Source organism: Denticeps clupeoides, chromosome 1 (assembly GCF_900700375.1).
Source record: "Denticeps clupeoides chromosome 1, fDenClu1.1, whole genome shotgun sequence".
NCBI classification, from domain to species: Eukaryota; Metazoa; Chordata; class Actinopteri; order Clupeiformes; family Denticipitidae; genus Denticeps; species Denticeps clupeoides.
In genome coordinates this window covers 31,077,642-31,095,014 of record NC_041707.1, presented here as the reverse complement: position 1 = coordinate 31,095,014, position 17,373 = coordinate 31,077,642, and the positions used below count along the sequence as shown (strand labels likewise).

The 17,373-nt window shown below is 40.1% G+C and overlaps 3 protein-coding genes across 8 annotated transcripts; 2 read left to right on the top strand and 1 right to left on the bottom strand.

Annotated features, from left to right (window-relative positions):
* The first annotated feature begins 85 nt into the window (after positions 1-85).
* wars1 (tryptophanyl-tRNA synthetase 1) lies at positions 86-6,886 on the top strand. Of its 2 annotated transcripts, none has more exons than XM_028975476.1 (11): positions 86-223; positions 1,000-1,131; positions 1,463-1,673; positions 1,861-1,969; positions 2,154-2,273; positions 2,365-2,547; positions 3,873-3,973; positions 4,067-4,179; positions 4,880-5,053; positions 5,183-5,323; positions 5,988-6,886. In XM_028975476.1, the coding sequence occupies exons 2-11, from the start codon at positions 1,018-1,020 to the stop codon at positions 6,144-6,146; spliced, it is 1,425 nt and encodes a 474-aa protein (XP_028831309.1). In that variant the 5' UTR covers positions 86-223; positions 1,000-1,017; the 3' UTR covers positions 6,147-6,886. The 2 variants fall into 2 exon arrangements, with proteins under 2 accessions (XP_028831309.1, XP_028831318.1); XM_028975485.1 differs by lacking the exon at positions 86-223 and adding an exon at positions 855-873.
* slc25a47b (solute carrier family 25 member 47b) lies at positions 6,190-11,261 on the bottom strand. Of its 2 annotated transcripts, none has more exons than XM_028975506.1 (6): positions 11,163-11,261; positions 9,805-9,848; positions 9,282-9,353; positions 9,014-9,196; positions 7,908-8,172; positions 6,190-7,815 (listed from the first exon to the last, which is right to left on the bottom strand). In XM_028975506.1, exons 1-6 carry the CDS (start codon positions 11,233-11,235, stop codon positions 7,538-7,540), a joined length of 915 nt encoding a protein of 304 aa, XP_028831339.1. In that variant the 5' UTR covers positions 11,236-11,261; the 3' UTR covers positions 6,190-7,537. The 2 variants fall into 2 exon arrangements, with proteins under 2 accessions (XP_028831339.1, XP_028831330.1); XM_028975497.1 differs by lacking the exon at positions 11,163-11,261 and adding an exon at positions 10,129-11,150.
* Positions 10,687-16,824, top strand: slc25a29l (solute carrier family 25 member 29-like). Of its 4 annotated transcripts, XM_028975526.1 has the most exons (6): positions 10,687-11,081; positions 12,248-12,291; positions 12,982-13,019; positions 13,430-13,473; positions 13,793-13,876; positions 14,502-16,824. In XM_028975526.1, exon 6 carries the CDS (start codon positions 14,502-14,504, stop codon positions 15,258-15,260), a length of 759 nt encoding a protein of 252 aa, XP_028831359.1. In that variant the 5' UTR covers positions 10,687-11,081; positions 12,248-12,291; positions 12,982-13,019; positions 13,430-13,473; positions 13,793-13,876; the 3' UTR covers positions 15,261-16,824. The 4 variants fall into 4 exon arrangements, with proteins under 4 accessions (XP_028831359.1, XP_028831352.1, XP_028831374.1 ...); XM_028975541.1 differs by lacking the exon at positions 12,982-13,019 and having other exon boundaries at positions 11,047-11,081; XM_028975519.1 differs by lacking the exons at positions 12,982-13,019; positions 13,430-13,473 and having other exon boundaries at positions 10,912-11,081.
* Positions 16,825-17,373: the final 549 nt, after the last annotated feature.

Sequence of the window (17,373 nt, the reverse complement as noted above, 5' to 3'; positions counted from 1 at the left end):
AGCATGGTAAAATAAACAAACTTGAAATTTGTAATATTAATGTAGCTGGGATATATGCGTCTTTTAAACGTATTTTAACATTTAGGGCACACGTCGGAACCTGAAGAGTGGATGACATTGTCCAGACGAGATGATTTTGCGGACGCACCGCCTGCGTTCTGGCAGCAGTTTAGTTTCAGTGCGGTGGCTGATGTAAGCTGAATGAAGTGACACTGTGCGTGTGGTACGTGTTGAAAGGGTTTTACATAAATATTATACGTCGATGGCATGTGCCTCATTAAATAATAATGATTGACTGTGTGTGTTTAAAATGAGCTGCTGCGTTATTGTTTTATTTTTTAGAATTTTTGACATATGGTTCCGAATAGAGCTTTATTCGGAACCATATTTATTTCGATTTGGCTCTTGTGTCGTTCATTTTGTTTGTGTTATTTATACCTTTTTAATTATAGCCCTGTCGTTATAGTAAATAGTTAAAAGCAACCTTGGCTATGTTATCTGATTATGTCCTGTAGCCTTATTATGTTATTTATTGTAAGCTTTAGTCAAGGATGGCCAATATTATAAGTGTAATTCTGTCGTTTATTTATAAAAGGCTCGTTCATTTACAGTCAAAATTCTGCCCTTTATGGATAAAAACATTAAGGTAATACTTTTAAAGAACTCTTTATATTGTGATCAAATAGGTGACAGATCTGATATTCAAATAATGTTTGTATGTGATGCCCTCATACCTGCACAAAAGTGCATATTAAAGTATTACATTTACGGCATTTATCAGATGCCCTTATTCACAGCAACTAACAATCTGTACAGGGACAGTCCCCCTGGAGACACTCAGGGTTAAGAGTCTTGCACAGGGACACAATGGTAGTAAGTGGGGGTTTTGGTTCATACGTGTGTTGCTCACTATGTTACTACAATACCATACTTTAGGTGACTTGTTAAGTGGTTATCTCATACAAATCTGCATTTAGTTTCTATCTTTCTCTTTTTCAGCTCCTTATCAGATGAAATATGTCAGAGTGCCAAGCTGATGCTTGTGAGTTGTTGACCCCAATGGAGATTTATAAGACGTTGACTGCTCAAGGGAACAAAGTCAGAGCGCTGAAATCAGAAAATGCCGACAAGGTGGGTTATCGATTGTATGGTGGATGTGAATGTACTGTTCTATATGTAGGCTACCACTGATATATTGAATGACACTATGGTTGCATCAGCAAAGTTTTATACAGTGGCCTGCCCAGCGATGACCAGAAAAATGAAGCAGCATAACAGTAAATTAACACTGTTATACAAGCTGTTCACTGACTACTTTATATTGTATCAAAGTTGTCGTATTTTCAGTGTTGTACCAAGAAAAGATTAAAAAAAATGTTTTACAAAATGTGAATGGTATTCTCACTTGTGTACATGATGTGTGTGTGTGTGTGTGTGTGTGTGTGTGTGTGTGTCAACCTAGGCTGACATTGATACTGCTGTTCAACTGCTGCTGAAAATGAAATGTGAATATAAAAAGTTAACTGGCCAGGACTATAAAGCTGGATGTCCACCCACTGAAGACATAACTTCACCTGAAAATGGACCCGGCAGTGAAGACGGTGATGATGTGGTTGATCCCTGGAATGTAACCACAAATAATGCCAAAGGAGTGGACTATGATAAACTTATTGGTAAGTCAGTATGGCCTATATAAAAACAATGTCTCAGTTTTGTCAATATTGTACAATTTCTTATATTCACGCATAATTTTTTTTTTTTTATATCTTTGTAATTTTACTTTTAGAGAATGTAATATTGTTTTTCCTTTTTCTGACCATACTATGCTGTGATCTGTATGTATTATTTTCTTTTCTTTAGTGAGATTTGGAAGTAGTAAGATTGATAAGGAGCTGGTGGACCGAATAGAAAAAGTCACAGGTCAACAGGCACATCGTTTTCTGCGCAGAGGAATCTTCTTCTCACACAGGTCGGGTCTTTTCTTTTCTGGGAAGTTGTCTTGTTCTGCTCTGGCTCTGTCTGTCTCTTCCCGGTTTTCATAAATGTAAAAAAATGGGAAAGTGCACTTTCACTGAAAGTGCAGTGAAAGTACTGCATACTCAAGGGATTTTTAATCCCGCGGTTTCATCTCCCTTATGTTGTCTGTTATTCAGGGATATGCACCAAGTGTTGGATGCTTATGAGAAGAATAAGTCTTTCTACCTTTACACGGGTCGAGGACCCTCATCAGAGGCGATGCACGTCGGCCACCTCATCCCCTTCATCTTCACAAAGTAAATCTTTTTTTTTTTTTTTTTGGGTACCTCTGGGTATGCTTTTTTCACTGAGAGCTTTAACTGAATTATTGGGCATGATCATTTGCAGATGGTTACAAGAAGTCTTCAATATACCACTGGTGATCCAGATGACAGATGATGAGAAGTACCTGTGGAAGGACCTTACATTGGAGGAATGCCATCGTTACACTGTGGAGAATGCCAGAGACATCATAGCTTGCGGCTTTGATGTCAATAAGACCTTCATTTTTTCTGACCTGGACTATATGGGGTAACAATAGCTACTGGTCATCTTTTTTATTTTAAATGCATTAGCATCATTTATCTGTTTCATGTCTTACTAATAATACTCTCGAGGTCACACTGGTATCCTATGATGTGTAAGTAAATAGTGTAAGACACTTAATATTGATGAATGGTTGCTGAAAACTACAGTCATGGCCAAAGGTTTTAAGAATGACTCAAATACTTCAGTGTTTTTGCATCTTTTTGTGGTGTACTGAAGTATAATTACAAGCATTTTAAGTTTCAAAGGCTTTTATTAACTATTACATCAAGTTTATGCAAAGAGTCAATATTTGTTGTGTCAGCCCTTTTTTTTCAAGACCTCTGCAGTTTATCAGAATTTGTAGGTTATTGTTTGTCCATCCGCCTCTTGAGGATTGGCCACAAGTTCTCAATTGGATTAAGGTCTGTGGAGGTTCCTGGCTATGGACCCAAAATTTCAACATTTTGTTCCCCAAGCCACAAAGTTATCACTTTGGCCTTATGGCATGGTGCTCTGTCTTGCTGGAAGACTGTTCTTCACCAAACTGTTCTTGGATGTTTGGGAGAAGTTCCTGTCGGAGGATGTTTTGGTATCATTCTTTGTGTTCTTAGGTAAAATAGTGAGTGAGCCGACTCCCTTGGATGGGAAGTCTTTACCTCAGACCTCAGCAGTCAGCAGGTAACACTCACCTGTATTAATGAGAGGATCACTGAAACGAAAGGGGTTTCTTTTTCATGACAGGCGGACTTTACAATTCATGTGATCAATCTTCATAACATTCTGGAGTATGTGCAAATTGCCATATTAAAACTGAAGCAGCAAACCAGTATTTGTGTCATTCTCAAAACCTTTGGCCACTACTGTAGTATAATTGTCAATAGACCCTCAGTTTACTACTGATTGATTGTCAATAATGTTAACTAATCAAATTGAATTGAGTCTTTAGATATTTAGCTATAGCATTATACCATATTACATGCTCTACAATAAGCAGAATGGCTATATTGTGATATAATTACTATAATAAACTATAATAAAACACCATGCTTTCACATATCAAAACTGGTGTGGTCATACGTGACCACAACACATTTTAAAAAAGAAATTATTTATTTGGAAATGTATGATGCATTATTTATGCTTTGGTGGAAAATGTAAATAAGCAGTCACCATTGTATGAAAATATAACTATGAAATGTAACTATTTCAGATATAATTGCAAAGAGTATATTTTATGTTGTTGGTTAAAGTGTAAAATCAGCTGTAGCCACCAGATGGTGCTGTTGTTTAATTCTCAGCTGTCTTTGCTTTCTTAATCTCATGTGCAGGATGAGTCCATCATTCTACAGAAATGTAGTGAAGGTACAGAAGCATGTTACTTTCAACCAGGTCAAGGGCATCTTTGGCTTCACTGATAGTGACTGCATTGGTATGAGATATCATTTGTATTATTTCAAAAGATAAATGTCCATTATATCAAAATTTCCCTTTTAAAATCTTTTTTTTTCATTCTCTCTTTTAGGAAAAATTAGTTTCCCAGCCATTCAGGCAGCTCCTTCTTTCAGCAGCTCTTTCCCTCAAATCTTTAATGGCAGAAAAGATGTCCCATGCCTCATTCCCTGTGCGATAGACCAGGTCAGAGTGCTCCAATACAAATACCCATAAAGATAAGATCAAATAAATCTTTATTGTCGTTGTCACTTTTCAAGGAACAACGAAATTTAAGGCGCAGTCAACTAAGTTTGAAGTGTATAGTTAAGACAGAAAAATAAGAAGGATGGTAGTAGCCTAGTGGGTAACACACTCGCCTATGAACCAGGAGACCCAGGTTCAAATCCCACTTACCTCCATTGTGTCCCTGAGCAAGACACTTAACCCTAAGTTGCTCCAGGGGGACTGTCCCTGTAACTACTGATTGTAAGTCGCTCTGGATAAGGGCGTCTGATAAATGCTGCAAATGTAAATGTAAATGTAAGACAAACAAATAAAACATAATATATACAAATGTCGCTGGTTTAAATGTTGTAGAGGAGCTTCAGTTCATTATGAACCTTTTTGCAATGGCATTCACAATATTCAATTGGAAGACTGTCGTCTGCAGGAACTTTAACATTAAAGTTATATGGATTTAAGATAATTCGATTTTGTTTCCCAGTGCCCCATATTGCCACCATATACTTAATTTAATTCTGGTTCTAGTGCATTCTAGTTCTACTTAAGTTTATCATTCTCAATGCTCATTTAGATTTATTGCAATAAATCTTTACATTTTGATCTGAAAAGACTTTAATACTTCTATTAATCTTAATCTGTTTATCCGGTCTTATCACTTTAGGACCCCTACTTCCGCATGACCAGAGATGTTGCCCCTCGTATTGGCTACATCAAACCAGCACTGCTGCACTCTACTTTCTTCCCAGCTCTCCAGGGAGCTCAAACGAAGATGAGCGCCAGTGATCCCAACTCTTCCATCTTCCTCACCGACACCCCCAAGCAGATCAAAAACAAGGTAGTGCTTGGTACTATTCATCTGAACTGGTACTATTCAGTCCTGTGATTACTCTGATTTTGTCTGCTCAACACACACTGTCACGAGTGCAGATTATCTCTCATCTAAATATGCTTTTTTTGGCTACAGATTAACAAACATGCCTTCTCTGGAGGAAAAGACACCATTGAGGAGCACAGACAGTTTGGAGGAAATGCGGATGTGGACGTGTCCTTTATGTACCTGACATTCTTTTTGGACGATGATGAGCAGCTTGAGAAAATAAGACAAGTAAGAGACATAAATATATATTTTCTACACACTTTCACTAGTAATACATGGAACTGAAAATAGAATTCTATTGTCCACTCAAAGAGAAATTCTTAAACTAAAAGACAACAAAAGTAAAAAAAAAAAATCTAAAAAAAGCCCTTCAGTGATCTTGCAGAAGTGGTGTGATGAGTTGTTACTGCAATAACAAGCATATTAACTACACAATTCAGCATTAGCAATGGTGTTTACAACCAACTTGCAGGACCATACGTAATTTAGTCTCTGAGGAACGTTGATGTACTTTGTGGGTCTGGATTGTACACCAGATTTTTTGACGTTGTACTAGGTCATCTACTCCATAAAGCCGTGGGGTTTTCTTTAAAACCACCCTGTAAGAAATGCTACTGCAATAGGGATGAAGACCTGGATTAATGCAAATAATGTATCTGAGTCTCTGCTGTAAAGCCACACGTTGTGCCACCCCCTTTTTTTTTACTGTCACTGAGTAAAACAAATGAGCCAGATGTCTTCCAGCTCTCTATGGACCTTCAAAATATTATGAAAAGTAAATATTTTGCCTAAATGTCAGGTCATATGAGTCATAACATACTTTTATTCATTGACACAATATATTATAATATACTCACAAAAATATTGTTTTTTCTTTTTTTTTTTTTCCCAGGACTATACAAGTGGGGCATTGCTAACTGGAGAGCTAAAAAAGTGTCTGATTGAGACACTACAGCCAATGATATCAGCCCATCAAGACAGACGCAAGCAAGTCACTGACGAGATTGTTCAGCAGTTCATGACTCCGCGAAAGTTAGACTTTGAATATTAGTGAGAGGGCAATGAGGGACTCTTGTACAGTTAAGCACTCACAATGGAGAACCATATTTTCAAAGTTTATTAAATAAGGCACAAAACACACTTACATTTGTAAACATGTACACAAGTTAATTTAAAAGCTCTGCAATTACTATTACTATAATATAACAATTCCATAATGATTTTATTAAATAGTTAAATTTTGGGCATGTTTCATCAAATCGTTAAATCACATAATACTTTACAGTGGTTTGTAATACAGCAGGAAGAATATTCTGGGAGATTACATTTTGAATGACGATCAGATGATTTGCAAGAGGGGTACCGCTGTTTAAGTTTACATACATGAATTTAACTATTGCATAGTTACTTGAGGCCAAGAGCTTTAGTCTTCGACTTGTTTTCTGTGATCAACCAAAAAAAAACTGTAACGAAGGAAATATCTGTCTCAAGAAACCACCACACAACTTAATTAACTTGCACAGTGGAACAATAACCCAGGATTCTACCTGTGTGAATGTCGATCAGTGCTTGTGATTCCTCCAGAAGTATGTTGTGCAATGCTAATGATTCAGGCCCAGTCTAGTTTTTGTTGGAGACTACATTTGCAACACATTCTGAAGGCAAAGCATGTGAGAAATATTGCAAACGACTGAAACACAAACTGCAAATCTTGACGTTCTTGGCATTTCAATCTGTAATCTCGGCCTGTAGCAAACTCCAGTGAAAGGTATTAAAACAATAAAACAAAAAGGGATGAGTCGAGTTTCTGAAATGCTGCCAGGGTCAAACCAACAAACCAACATTCATCCTCTATTGAGCTCATTGTAATACGGGTTTGCTCAGCATCTCTAAGAATGTTAAGAAGCTGCTTCATAGGTGCAAAGAGATGCTTGGTAAAGTCAGTGGAGTACCTATAGATGAACAAATGCTGTCCTGCCACGGCACACCCTCCCATGGCGACATACAAGGTTTGCATTTGCTGTAAATATGTGCTTTGCAAGTCCATGCAGTTCCTCTGTTAGTTCAGATCCGGAACTCTATGTTAAACAACTCAGTTGATGTATGAAACTAAAACAATTAAATTATAAAAAAAGATATTTCTCAAGAGGTAGTTACTAGATATCCAGTGGTTCACAACCTTAGATCAGTGTTTCCACTTTTCCACATTTTGTTCCTCACAAGCATAATGAGTTCAACAATTCAAGGTTCCCAAATAGTGCAGTAAATGATGTGCAGCGGAAAAACCGGAATGAACCCTGCCCCATGTATTGCTATAGGAAGGAGATGAACAACCTTACTCACTGAAGCCGTGTGTGCGTTTTTTAAAGATAATTAGATATGATCGTAATCACATATACTGTCTCTTCAAGTTCCCCATCTTAGCTGTAACGTGGAAATAACTTAAGAAACGGAGTGCAGAAAACGCACCACCACTTCATACATGGCGAAGACAGCCATGTTGACTGGAAAGGCGCGGACGCAGTTGAGCCCAAGGCCCTTGAACAGCACCTTGGGACCCTCTGTGCGAACGCTCTTGGTGATGCAGTGGAAAAAGCCTCTGTAGCTCTTCTCTCCCATTCCATCCATCTGCAGACGGGCTTTGATGACATCCATGGGGGTCCCGACACACCATCCACACGTCCCTGATATTCCACCAGCAAGCAAAACCACCTTCCACTCTGCAAAGGACAACAACATATGCATTCAGCTACAGATTTTACCAGTACCTTCATTTTTGCCTACTAATGATATCCACCAGGATTTGCATTACCTGGTTTCTTATGGTGTTCTTCGGTCAGCCAGCTGCAGATGGAGTTGTAAGTGAGAAAGTAAATGGCGAAGGAAGGTCCGTCCCGCAGTGCCAAGGCACCTGCACCCTTGTAGAGACCCAAAATGCCTTCCTCTCGCGCTATGGTCAGCAGGCAGTGCACCGGCCCACGATACTTGGGTTTGAAGTCCACATTTGGGAATTTGTATGGTTCTGTCTGACACTGAAGGCGAACTTTCACTATGTCTGCTGGTGCCATCACTGATACCTTCACAAGAAAACACCAACATAAAACAAGATGATCCTTAATTATGGAAAATTTACATTGTCACAGCAGAAACTGGACAGTAGAAAATAAGAGCAGCAAAAATAAATAGAATAAAATCTTAACCAAAAGTACACTACAAACAATCTGAAAATATAAAAATGGATTAATGTATTAAGAAAGATATAAATGAATACGTAAACATATGTATACATACAGTTGACACCAAAAGTTTACATACACTGTATAAAAACACATTACTTTTTTTTTCTTACTGTCTAATATTAAATCATACAAAACCCTTTCTATGCCGTTTTATGCCCAGTTGGATTCCCAAAATAATTTCTATTTGCTAAACGTCAAAATAATGTGTGAGAGAATTTTTTTGAGATTTAGGGCCTAAAATTGAAAGGGTTTTGCATTATTTAATATCAGACAGTAAGAAAAAAAGTTGTCTTTTTATACAGTGTATGTATATGTATGTATTTTAACTGTGTGTGTGTGTATATATATATGTATGTATTCAATGTAGGGTGATAGTAGCCTTGTGGGTAGCACACTCCCAAAAGGTTCCAGGTTCAAACCAATTTACCAGTATTGTGTCCCTGATCAAGACACTTAAGTCTCCAGGGAGACTGTCCCTGTAACTACTGATTGTAAGTTGCTCTAAATAAGGACATCTGATAAATGCAACAAACAAATGAACACATAAGTCTATGTTGTCTATATATGTGTGGTAATTTGTTGTAGAGTCCGACAGAGTCTGGAATGAATGACCTTCTGAATCACAATAAACCAGTGTATTACAGAGTAATATTTATATTCTATCTATGCTGCCTGTTACCTGGGCAACACCTCCTGCCAAGCCAGACAGAAAGATGTGCAGTTTAGTGGGCGGGGCCTCTGGACTGCTGTGCCGCAATTGGCTCAGGCATTGCAACACGTTCCTGTAGGTGCCAAAAACCACGGAGGAGCTGATGGATACCGTAGTGACAGGCATGGACATGCCTTTGTAAAATCCCCTGAGCTGTTGAATGAAACGAAGGATTAGGGTGGGACAAAAACAGGGAGACCCAATGGTTAGTGTTGGGCGTGGTCGTAGTATTTCATACCCCTTCCGTCCTGACAATGGAAAGGGCGCATTGCCAAACGCTGAGGTGGTTCCGCTGCGTCTGTATCCTCACCTGCAAATATCGGAAAAAAAAAAAATTTTAGGGTGTTGTGACGACTGGTGGTTGGCATACTAAAACATCTATATATACACGCACACACACACACACACACACACACACACACACACATATATATATATATTTACATTTACAGCATTTATCAGACGCCCTTATCCAGAGTGACTTACAATCAGTATTTACAGGGACAGTCCCCCTGGAGCAACTCAGGGTTAAGTGTCTTGCTCAGGGACACAGTGGTCGTAAGTGGGATTCGAACCCGGGTCTTCTGGTTCATAGGCGAGTGTTTTACCCACTAGGCTACTACCACCCTATATATATATATATAAAACGTATATATAACATATATACACACACACACATACATATATAACGTATATATAACATATATATTCACACACACACACACACACACACACACACACACTATGTGAACTCTGTTTACCTTTACTGTGTCCAAGGGATAGCCCACTGCCACTCCAAAAGCCCCTGAAGGAAAATGTTGTTTTTTTGTCAGTGTTTATACTACATTCTGTCATTCTAAATTACAGTTAATGATGTTGTCTCGAGCGAGACATTGAAAATAACAGTAATTTTGGTGATCATATTTTTTTGCCCCTGGGCGCTGGGCGAAATAAACCTGACGCAACCTCGTCGACGAGGAAGCGACTCGGTGGCGAAACGCATCCGATTACCGCGTGACCTTCATCGGATATCACGCCCGCCCGCCCGCCCGCCGGACCGGGTCGCGGAGGGTGGGCCAGCCTACCTCCGACGGAACCGGCGACAAAATCTGCCAAGTGCATCCTGCGCCGACGAGCGTCCTCCTCACGGAACCGGCAGCCACCGCAGCAGAAACACGCGGGGACATGAGAACGCGACTCTCGCGACAGGCGGGCGGGCGCGTTACACGCCGCAACGTAGCCGTGAAAAGCGGCAGGAAATCGCTGCAAATTGACTAGAACCGCTGGCATTCGCGGCGGGGTTGGCTGGTGGTTCTTTCGGCATGCGGTGCGGCGAGTTTCCCCACCAAACACCCAGAGTCACCCGCGGTAGGGGACACCACCGGGTCACGGACACCAAACAACAAACGCTGACCTTTCCCCATGTCACATTTAACACGCGGAAACGCTACCTTTTACACAACAAACAGCTCGCCACGTGCGAAAAACGGGATATTGAGGGAACAATGCGTCTAAAACCCTGCATTTCAGGTTTTTTTTTATTATAGATAATTAGAAAACAGATAATGAATAGTTAATGGGCTCAGTAAGACAGTAACACGCAGGATAAATCATTTATAAACCGCGTCCCACGTTCGGTGAGACATATCAGCGGTATACATGTCACGAAGGACGCTACGGAAGCCGGGGAAGGGGACGAGGCACGGCTAGGGGAGTTGTCGCCCGAATCACGCTACGATTGGACGGACGTCCTCCTCAAAAAAGGCAGCGGACAGCCGCCTCCTTGCAACTTTGCGCACACGAGAATAGCTTGGAGCGGAGGCGACGCGGTTTGGGGGCGACGTTGGGGTCGCGCGGCGTCACGGTTGAATCTTTGCCCGCTTGTTTTTCTTCCTCCAATATAGCCATCGCGATTCATATTTGCGACACTCCTTCCTGCGTGACTGGCGGCCGCTTTGGCGTTTCGTGGGGCTTTTTGTTGAGCGGAAACTCCGACCGAGAGGCATGGCTTTGGACTTTGTGGCAGGATGCATCGGAGGTAAGCGGCCGTGCGCTTGAATTGTTTCACGAGGAACCGGGCCTCGCGTCCCGCGACGTGTAGCGGGCCATCACGCTTTACCTGATGGGAATATGTCGAAATGAACGCGCTTTTCTTTTCCCCTTCGAGTTGCTGGCACAAGGCCTGCATTCATATTTCATGAAGTCTGTGTTTTTCCACGCTGGCGTCTGCAGGGCTGCTGCGCCCCACTTATCTCTGTAGAAGCGCCGTGGGGTTTTCTTTAAAACCACCCTGTAAGAAATCCCTACTGCAATAGGGACGGAGACCTGGATATGCAATCCAACATGAAGCAGCACTCTGTGACATAACTAATGTCTGTGGTTTTTATAACGTAATCTTGGTATGGCCAAATGTCCACTGTCAAAGATGATGACATCAGTAGACATGCTCCTTTCTAAAGATCTCATTAGATGCTGGATAGTAATTTAATGTGAAGTAGCACTTCAGAGTGAACCATCACTGATGCCTGATTATGGGATATATGGAATCGAGAATTCCTCTGCCGTTCAGTAGTCATGTACGGTGGCAGCAGAAGAATTGTCTTCTCTGTAGGCTTTAAGAAAAGCATCTAAGATCCGACCTTGGCTGAGGTCAGTCCGGTTTCAAATACAAACAAGTTCTGTCCTGGGATGTTTTCCTCATTGGAGAATGCCTTTTAACTCAATTAGCTTATTAAAACCTTCAACAGAGGCGGGCTTTATGTGTCCCAGATGGTGATGAGGGCTTTTGAGGGGTGTTCACCCAGTACGACTATGTATACATACATGAAGGCATATGAGTACATTCCCGTACTTGACATTGATTAACTCACTGAACTGTTTGTGCAGCTGATATTGCACAAGGGGGACAAATCGAAAGATTTGTCCATTCCTCCACCTTTTGCCACATTTCCCCGCTGACGCAGGTGGCAGAAAATTTTGCAAGTTCGTGTTTGTGTAGGTCAAGGCCTTACACTACAAACGTGAGGCCAAAAAAACGTAAAGGTGCATGGACCGGTGCGCTGAGCACGTCCATTCAAACAGCACAGAGTAAAAGGTTTTCATTTTTAATATATGCATTGAACCGAGAGGTCAGATAGCATGAGAACATGAGTATTTAAGTGCCAAAACTACGCACAACACCAACCTTTTCCCCTTCTGTGGCAGGTGCAGCTGGTGTGCTGGTTGGGCATCCCTTCGACACCGTTAAGGTGGGTTTCTACATTTCACCCAGTGATGTTTTCCCCTTCACCCTGCATACAGGGAGGATGCAGACAGAAGTGTAGTCAAAGCAAGCAACTTCTTAAAAGTAGGGCAGTGGTGTTGCTGGTTTAAATCCACGTCAAAACAGCTCTGTTTAAAAAAAAAAAAAATCACCTCTGCACTACTCTCGTTTCATTTTGAATCTCCATTTCCACACTTAAACAGTCTATAGCCATCCATCAGACAGATAAAACCTGAACATTGAATTAGAGCAGCAGTCCTGGAGGAACATATGGCAGGAAGTTTTTGTTCCAACCCACATACCTTCACAACCTGCCCCATTCATTGCTGGGCCATAAACTAACACCGAGCCTAATTAAGGTAGGGCTGGAGCGAAGACTCTGTGGCAGACATTCCTCCAGGACCAGGGTTTGGGAACGCTCTGGAATTGAAAAGATTCTACACCGTTCTTCTTAAGAGTAATCCTTTTAAGAAAAAAGAAAAAGAAGAAACACGTGAAGTAGGAGATGAGTGCAGTCTTTAAAGTGTGTATAGAACATAGGCCCGCCTCTCATATTTCCAGCATGTATTCGGAACCGTCCTGGGTCCTGTTTACAGTTCACTTGTGAGTTTTCATGTATTTCACTGAACGTTTCTTTAGGGGTTCTGTTTGTTTGAATATGTTCTGTTAACTCCAGGATCTTCCTGTATACAAGATGCCACACCCAACTAACCGGTAACTTCTTTGTTTCTGAATAACAGTACTTTTATTTTAGATAAAGGCAAAGATGATTGGAGTGTGTTCTGATTAAAAATTTCCTCAGTTCTGTTCTGGAGAAAAGTGATTAATGCTTTCCAAATCGCCACCAGCATTTGGCCAATAGGTCCTGTTACCATTACATTTATCTGTCTTCTGAGACCTTTTTTTATTACTGAAGCTGAACTTGTGGCAGAGGAAGTATGAAGGTTTTTTTTTTTTCTTTCTTTCTTTTTGACATTTCTGTCTTTAATCTGTCTCTTCAACTATTTAAGCGTTGCATGTTCACATAAGCTTGGACCCTGACACCTTTCATCAGCATTTGCCTTGATGCCTTTAACCCTGTAAAAGGGGCTGTCTTTAACAGCATAAGTGTCACTTTGTTGTAGATGAGGGTGAGGGATTTACAAGCTCTGCACGGATTTGTAACCTAGTAAGTATGGTCCAGATGAATTCCTGTTTCTCCTAGTGTGTTTTGTGACCTTAAAGAAACAAATAGGTAGTCCCAATTGAAGCACAGACTGTTTTAACATTTTTTTCCATCCGCTTTTTGGTCAAGTAACACTTATAAATGCGTTGCAAAGCCAGTGTATACTTTTCACCCCCTCCCCGTTTTCTTTTGTTGGCCTTGTTTCATCTTCTATCTCAGAAACCGTTGTGTGCTTGCTTTAGCTTTTAGTTCAAAATTGTTACGTCTGTAGAAAAAGCAAATAAAATTGCTGAATGCTAATACTTGACTTTTATCACTTTAGGTCAGACTTCAAGTTCAAAGTGTGGACAAACCTCTGTACCGTGGAACATTCCACTGCTTTCAGTCCATTGTGCGTCAGGAATCGGTGGGTAAGACTTTCAGTTCACTGACCATGGAACAAAAGACTTTTCATCTATTTTTCACAGCCTTGATTGAAACATGAGAACATGAGCAGGAATTAAGTTCTCACCGAAGTTCCACATTTCTGACTGATAAAAGAGGTCTGCATTTAATGTAGGTAATAATGTAGCACAGTTGCATGTTCTAGACTACTTGACATTACACGTTATTCATCTTAGCCAAGGCCACAGGATATCACAAAATCAGTAGGTGGCAGAGATAAGGGTGTTGTGTACAAACAGATACTTAAAACGACTGCAGATTCTGTAAATTGTAGTTAAAATGTATCCAATTGGTTCAGAGCTACAATATTATTTATGTAATGGAGATCATATATACGTGTTACTTGCAAGAACACAAGACAAAAAAATACTTATCGCATGTCTTCTTGTGTGGAGGGGTGAGGGGCAACAAACTGATGCAAGTTAAAAATAAACTCATCATGACTGATAAACCAGGAAAATATTGATTTCTGTTTCCAGGAAAATACATATTTGGATTTGGGTACTCGGTCTGCATGCCGCAAATGTTCACTAAATAGCATTGATCCCATCTAAATTGTTTCTGACTTTGTTGTTCTCGCCCTGCAGATGTTTGGCCTCTACAAGGGAATTGGGTCCCCTATGATGGGTCTGACCTTCATCAACGCCATTGTGTTTGGTGTTCAAGGAAACGCCATGCGAAAGCTGGGTAAAGACACACCGCTTAACCAATTTTTGGCTGGGGCGGCAGCAGGAGCTATCCAGTGTGTCATCTGCTGTCCCATGGAGCTGGGCAAGACACGAATGCAGATGCAAGGAACGGGGGAGAAAAAGTCATCAAAGAAGATGTACAAGAATTCCCTGGACTGCCTGGTGCGCATCTACAAGAAGGAAGGCATTAGGGGAATCAACCGGGGCATGCTGAGCACCGTGATTCGTGAAACGCCAGGCTTTGGCGTCTACTTCCTGTCCTATGATGTGCTGACACGATCACTGGGCTGCGAGCCTGAAGACAGCTATATGATCCCAAAATTGCTGTTTGCTGGGGGCCTGGCTGGGATTGCCTCCTGGCTCTCCACGTACCCTGTGGACGTGATCAAATCCCGGCTGCAGGCCGACGGGGTTGGTGGGGTAAACCGCTATAGCGGAATCATGGACTGTGTTCAGCAGAGCTGGCAGAAGGAAGGCTGGAGGGGGTTCACACGAGGCCTTACATCCACGCTGCTCCGGGCTTTTCCTGTGAACGCCACCACTTTCGCCACAGTGACACTATTCCTAATGTATATGAGAAATGATGAGGGGATGAAAGACTGTGAGATTGCACCCCAGGCTCTAGCACCACAGCAGGTTCAGGCCACAAGCCTATGAATGGCAAGGTGACAACAAAGTCATAGTGTTTTTATAATTTGATTATTCTTAGTTTTAGCCCTACTGTTCATAGCAGTCTTTAAACATCTAAACCATGACAACCTAGACAATTAGTAACTACTAAATGTAGGTCAAAAGTCCAAAGTTGTCCAGTCTTGGTTAGGTAATTCTCATCTTTCTCATGACTGGCATAAAAAGACAAGTTACTGTTTCTGGGGTTACAGTTACAGTGGGGCAAAATAAAAAAATTGGCAGCCACAAATTGTGCAAGTTTTCCCACTTAAAAATGAGAGAGGTCTGTAATTTTCATCATAGGTACACTTCAACTGTGGTAGACATATTGTTTTTAATGAACATTTATTTGTATAATGGTGCAGAAAATATTGCTATTTGATCAATAGCAAAAAAAATGTAATGTAACCTTGAATGGCAATTACAGAAGTCAAACGTTTCCTGTAGGTCTTTTCCGGGTTTGCACACACTATAGCTGGTCTTTTGGCATATTCTTCCATTCAGATCTTCTCAAATACTTATTTTCTGTACCATATACAAATTAACCAATACAATTCTTACATTCTGTCCCTCACAGTTGAAGTGTACCAATGACTAAAATTAAAGACCTCTCTTATCTTTTTAAGTGGGCCAATTTGCACAATCGGTGGCTGCCAGATTTTTTGCCCCTGTATGTTCAGCATTAATACTTTGTCTATAGATATTGATTTAGGTGGCTAGCCCTAATGACCAGTGCCTTCTGTCAAAGAAGTATTTACAGAATTTTTAAACTAAATTCATATATTTGTGCGTGTTTGAGAGAAAAAGAGAACATGCTACATATATTAAATAAGTCAAACTTTCCTATGAAAAGTTTTTTTCATTACTATTTTCAGGAATAATGACCTGAGTATTCTCCATTACTGCATTTTTTATTTTTGTTTTTAATGCAGTATCTCCCAACTCAAATTTATTGGCAGTCTTGTTCTCTGAAAAATTTTTTGTTCTATGTAACTTCTACTGTTTTTCTGATTTGCATCTTGTTTCATTTAACTAATGCAACATTAATTGCTAATGTAATCACAAACATTTGTTAAGAATCACCATCAATTAAGAGCTATCAAATCATTGTATCAAATCATTCTCAACATTTTTGGAAAATGTTTTATGTCTGAAATGACTTCATGGAAACTATCAGAGCACCTTAATAGCAAAAATAAATTGAATGGAAGTTCAAATATTCTTTATCCGTCTGGTTTTACCCTGCCTTTGGCATTTTAATATTTAAGTGAATTTCATTTGAGTGCATGTAATTTATTTCAGTGTGTATACTACAGAAGTCAGGGGGTTCTGTTACAGGCTCTGAGAAGCGTTCTTCTATAAAATTTACTGTAATTCAACTTTTTGTGTTTAAAAATTTCATAAAACAGCAAGCCGCTTGACCTTATGTTAAAGGGAAAAAAGCCTTTAAAAGGCTAATAAAATGTGAAATGTTACAATACCACTGGTGTACTATACTGTCAATCTGTTGTACAAAACTGATGTTTGTTAAAATAAAAGGTTTGTTTTAAAATGTCTGAGAAATATGATTAAAGAAAAGTTGATGTTGAGTGGGAAATGTTGACGTTGAGTGGGTTTATAATAAATGCTTCTGTCTGGAAAGTATTCACAGTGCTTTTTCCACATTTTGTGTTATTACAGCATTGTTTCAAAATTGATTAAATGCATTTTTAATGCAATTTTACACACAACACCCCACAATGACAATGTGAAAAAAGTTTACTTGAGGTTTTGGGAAATTGATCACAAATAAAAAAACTTGAGAAATCACATGTCTATAAGTATTCACAGCTGAAAATTCCCCCTGATCATCCTCAAGATGTTTCTGCAGCTTAATTGGAGTCCACCTCCAATTAAGTAATTTAATCCTTTTTGGAATAAGGCTGTAACTTGACACTGTGGAAAAAGTGATGCTCTGTAATGCTATGGTAGGCTGACACCCCGCCTAGGATTGAGACTGAAGAAGAGGCAGCCATGGTGTGAACTTGTTGAATTCTCTAAAATGTTAAATGAAGGTATTTCAGTCATTCCTTTCCACATATTCTCTCATTTAACATAGGAG